The following is a 4898-nucleotide window of genomic DNA, read 5'->3' as shown; positions in this document are numbered from 1 at the left end:
ACAGTCGCAATCGCAAGCAGCGTAATCCACGTGCAGAGAAATTCACACCGCTTCCTGACAGCGTGCTGGCGCGTAATCTCGGTGGTGAAGCTACTTCAACAATCGATCCTTCATCTGGGCTTGCCTCAATGGTACCTGGTGTAGCCACGCCTGGCATGCTTACACCAACCGGCGATTTGGATTTACGCAAGATTGGCCAGGCGCGTAACACGCTCATGAATGTTAAGCTTTCGCAGGTTTCTGACTCTGTAACCGGTCAAACTGTTGTTGATCCGAAGGGCTATCTGACTGACCTGCAAAGCATGATACCCACTTACGGCGGTGACATAAATTATATCAAGAAAGCACGCCTCTTATTGAAAAGTGTTCGTGAAACGAACCCTAACCATCCACCTGCTTGGATTGCATCAGCACGTTTGGAAGAAGTAACTGGCAAAGTGCAAATGGCACGTAATCTTATAATGCGTGGTTGTGAGATCAATCCCCAATCGGAGGACTTGTGGTTAGAAGCAGCGCGTTTGCAGCCGCCAGACACAGGTAAGACTGTGATTGCTCAGGCAGCGCGTCACATTCCTACTTCGGTGCGTATTTGGATATGGGCTGCTGATTTGGAAACGGAGACAAAAGCAAAACGGCGCGTTTTTCGCAAAGCGCTCGAACACATTCCCAACTCGGTGCGGCTTTGGAAGGCTGCTGTCGAATTAGAGAATCCTGATGATGCGCGTATTTTACTCTCGCGTGCTGTCGAGTGCTGCAACACTAGCGTGGAGTTGTGGCTGGCGTTGGCACGTCTAGAAACCTATGAAAATGCACGTAAGGTACTGAATAAGGCGCGTGTGAATATACTTACGGATAGACAAATTTAGACAACTGCTGCAAAGCTGGAAGAAGCAAATGGAAATATACACATGGTGGAGAAAATTATCGATCGTTCATTGGCATCACTTACCGCAAATGGTGTTGAGATCAACCGCGAACAATGGTTCCAGGAGGCCATTGAAGCGGAGAAATCTGGCGCGGTGCACTACTGCCAGGCCATAGTAAAAGCTGTAATTAGTGTAGGCGTGGAGGAGGAGGATCGCAAACAAACATGGATTGATGACGCTGAGTTCGTGAGTATCATGGTTTAAAATTTGGTTTGGTTAAATGCTTATTGTTTTTTCGATCAACTTTTAATGTATATGATATTCCTTTTTTCAACAGTGCGCAAAGGAGAATGCATTAGAGTGCGCACGTGCTGTCTATGCGTACGCGCTGCAGGTGTTCCCGTCAAAGAAGAGTATTTGGTTGCGTGCAGCCTACTTCGAGAAAAGTCATGGTACGCGCGAATCTCTGGAGGCGCTGCTTCAACGCGCCGTAGCACATTGTCCTAAATCTGAGGTGCTCTGGCTAGTGGGCGCCAAATCCAAGTGGATGGCTGGTGATGTTCCCGCTGCGCGTGGCATACTCTCGTTAGCTTTTCAAGCGAATCCTAACTCTGAAGACATTTGGTTGGCTGCTGTCAAACTGGAGTCAGAGAATGCAGAATACGAGCGTGCACGCCGTTTGCTAGCTAAAGCACGTTCATCGGCGCCTACACCACGTGTTATGATGAAATCTGCACGCCTAGAATGGGCGCTCGACAATTTGGGAGATGCTTTGCGCCTGCTTGATGAGGCTGTAAAGGTATTCCCTGACTTTCCTAAACTATGGATGATGAAAGGACAAATCGAAGAACAAAAAAATCATTTGGATGAAGCGGCCGAGACCTACACTCAAGGTATTAAAGAGTGTCCAACATCTATACCGTTGTGAGCACTTTCTGCTAAGCTTGAAGAACGCAAGGGCACACTTACTAAGGCGCGTTCAATACTAGAGCGTGGACGCTTGCGGAATCCGAAGACTGTAATGCTATGGTTGGAAGCAATACGCATAGAATTGCGCGCTGGCTTAAAAGAAATCGCTAGCACAATGATGGCGCGTGCATTGCAGGAATGCCCTAATTCAGGTGAGCTATGGGCTGAGGCGATCCACATGGAATCGAAGCCGCAGCGCAAAACGAAGTCAGTTGATGCGCTCAAAAAATGTGAACACGATCCCCATGTGCTGCTGGCTGTTTCAAAGTTGCTCTGGTCAGAACATAAATTCACTAAATGTCGCGACTGGTTCAATCGTACGGTAAATGTTAATGGAAATAATAGTAAATAATTTTTTAATTTTTTATTAAAAATAAACTTTTTTAAATTGTTGATAGGTTAAAATCGATCCCGATCTAGGCGATGCTTGGGCATATTTTTACAAATTCCAGATGCTGCATGGTACGGAAGAGCAACAGAAGGAAGTCTTAGAGCGTTGTGTAACAGCTGAGCCGAAGCATGGCGAGGCCTGGTGCAGAGTGAGCAAACATATTAAAAATTGGTGCTTCAAGACACCAGAAATATTGAATGGCGTGGTTAAACAATTATCAATACCAGCATAAATTTTAATTTGAGAACTTGAAACTTTTAGAATTTATTCATTAAATCCATACGATGAAATTAAAAAGTGTATTCACAAATGCAAAAGTAATACAAAAAATAATTAGTATAAAATTAATGCATTGAATATTAAAAGCGACTAGTCACTACATCCACTATCGCCTCACACAACGTTTTCAACTTCTTGATTTTGGCAACTAATTTTTCGGCATCCAAACAATTTTCCGGCATACGTGCAGTTTGCTCAAAATCGCGTTTTGCATCGCGTAAGCGCTTATGAATTTCCTTTGGCTCGATTAAAACACGGCCGAACAATTCAAAGTCGTTTGAGAGCGCTGCAGACAATAACGCAGCATTTTCTTTGGAGAACTTGTAATTATAGCCAGTACCCTGCCGCTCATAAGGTGCACGCAGCAATAGCGTGTGAGTCGGTGAATGTTCAGGCTTATTCAAATCAAATTCTTGATTTGCATCCAACTCGCCTTCAATTAGTGAGCATTCATTCAACTGTTGAAATAAATTGTAAGTTTTACCCAAAATGTACAATTGTGTTAACTAACATTTCGCATACACTCACCATTTGCCGCAGCTGTCGCGTTTGTTTGACCAGTATGAAATCTTTTCCTTCTTTCGGCTGGCGGTTAAAGCCTATACGCCGATTAGCTGGAATGCGTACGTAACCAGTGGGAGTCCGCTCATATTCCGGTTGCAACTTTAGCAGCTCAAACATTTGTATTTGTGTAGCGGTCAGCTCATAGTTTTGTATTTTCGGTAGCACTTTTTGCAGAAAATGCTCACGTAGCTGCTCAGTTGAATAGTCGGTGAACTTTTCAGTATTATTCCAACTCGCTGTGTGGAAATCATTCCAAGTTTCTTCACGTTCGGCAAAAAGTAACCGACTGGAGGTTGTTACATACTGGATTAAAGCCTGGTCTAGCTCCGCTGTGTTTTCACTAATATCGATTGATGTATTTACATCTGTTACGGGCGACTGACTGCCGTGAATGTCATACATTTCTACGTCCAATGTATCCATTTTTAGTAATTTTATTAAGTTGTGGAATTTTGCAAATGACTGAAGACACTATTTCTTTTTAAACGCGCGGAATTTTTGACATCACAAAAACGGAAACGGCATTAAAGCAATCGTGGCTAAATTATTTCCTTTTTTGTGAAATTCCGTGTTCCGAGGTTGCATTTTTGGGAGAGAAAAGTCCCAAACCTATCCGGGTGGGTAATGTGTAATATTGGACAGCAGATGTCGCCCAAGCCATTAGTACATNACTATTTCTTTTTAAACGCGCGGAATTTTTGACATCACAAAAACGGAAACGGCAATTGAAACAATCGTTGCTAAATTATTTCCCTTTTTTTGAAATTCCGTGTTCCGAGGTTGCATTTTTGGGAGAGAAAAGTCCCAAACCTATCCGTGCGGGTAATGTGTAATATTGGACAGCAGATGTCGCCCAAGCCATTAGTACATACAGCTGTGTTCAAAAAAATACTAAAGTGCCGCTGGATCGTTCCCGTCAAGCAAGAAACCCCCCCAAGACGGCTTTGGCCTTGATTAACATATATACGGTGACCATCCGTTCTGTTTTTGCNAAGTCAGCTTTGGCCTTGATTAACATATATACGGTGACCATCCGTTCTGTTTTTGCAGGACCGTACTGTTTTTCAAAGGTCGGTCCTGCGTAGTTTTTCATACCTAAAAAACCTGAAAATGTACTGATTTTTTCCAAGTATCCTGCATTTGTCCCGCATTATATTCGTTATTTTAAAATTATCGGACAATGGATGGATTTTTTCAAAAAAGTGTTTTTTTTGGTACTTTTCGTAGCTTTTCTTCAATATCTCTTTTGCCAAAATATATAACTTGTGGCGACTTCAATGAAAATTATTATTATAGTGCTACAGGCGACCATTTGCATTTTGTCCTCAAAGTCGAAAAAAGTGAGATTTTCAATCAAATACGCAGTTTCATTTGATTATTTGGTAATTCTCTAGGGTGCGGTAACAACCCCTAAAAAAGGTGCGGAAAAGTCGGGAGGGGTATCAAACGACGCGTTTCGGCCCCCCTATTAACAATCCGGAGGGGGGAGATAATATTATTAACCATTTAAAAGTTATGAACAAAAAACTTTTGTTAAATTTCGTTGTTTTCGATGGGCAATTACACCGACAAAGATTCACTAAATCACCTGTTCACACTTTTTAAACACTATTAAAATATATAATTTAACTTATTTATTAAAGAAACACAGTTTTATCAACCTAAGATAGATTATTTTGTTATTAAAAAGAAGTTGACAATCTTTGCCAGCTGAAACGCGAGATTCCAAAATAGCTATTGTGCTGCCACTGGATTAGTATTTCGTAATAATTCACTTTTCCTTATGAGATGTGTGCACTGTTCAATGCTTTTCGGTATCTTCTTTCGTT

At 42.1% G+C, this 4898-nt stretch overlaps 1 protein-coding gene and 1 pseudogene across 1 annotated transcript; one reads left to right on the top strand and one right to left on the bottom strand.

The window, feature by feature from the left end:
- LOC108373380 (pre-mRNA-processing factor 6-like) overlaps positions 1 to 2537 on the top strand; it is a 3713-nt pseudogene extending 1176 nt beyond the window's left edge.
- Positions 2538 to 2539: 2 nt separating this feature from the next.
- Positions 2540 to 3712, bottom strand: LOC108373383 (uncharacterized). The gene is made up of 2 exons (XM_017629255.1): positions 3034 to 3712; positions 2540 to 2963 (listed from the first exon to the last, which is right to left on the bottom strand). The coding sequence occupies exons 1-2, from the start codon at positions 3490 to 3492 to the stop codon at positions 2586 to 2588; spliced, it is 837 nt and encodes a 278-aa protein (XP_017484744.1). The 5' UTR covers positions 3493 to 3712; the 3' UTR covers positions 2540 to 2585.
- Positions 3713 to 4898: the final 1186 nt, after the last annotated feature.

This window comes from Rhagoletis zephyria, unplaced genomic scaffold (assembly GCF_001687245.7).
Source record: "Rhagoletis zephyria isolate East Lansing unplaced genomic scaffold, Rhagoletis_zephyria_1.1 Rzeph_scaffold_06645, whole genome shotgun sequence".
In the NCBI taxonomy this organism is placed as follows: domain Eukaryota; kingdom Metazoa; phylum Arthropoda; class Insecta; order Diptera; family Tephritidae; genus Rhagoletis; species Rhagoletis zephyria.
The sequence above is the reverse complement of the archived record's forward strand: the minus strand, read 5'-3'. Positions and strand labels throughout refer to the sequence as shown.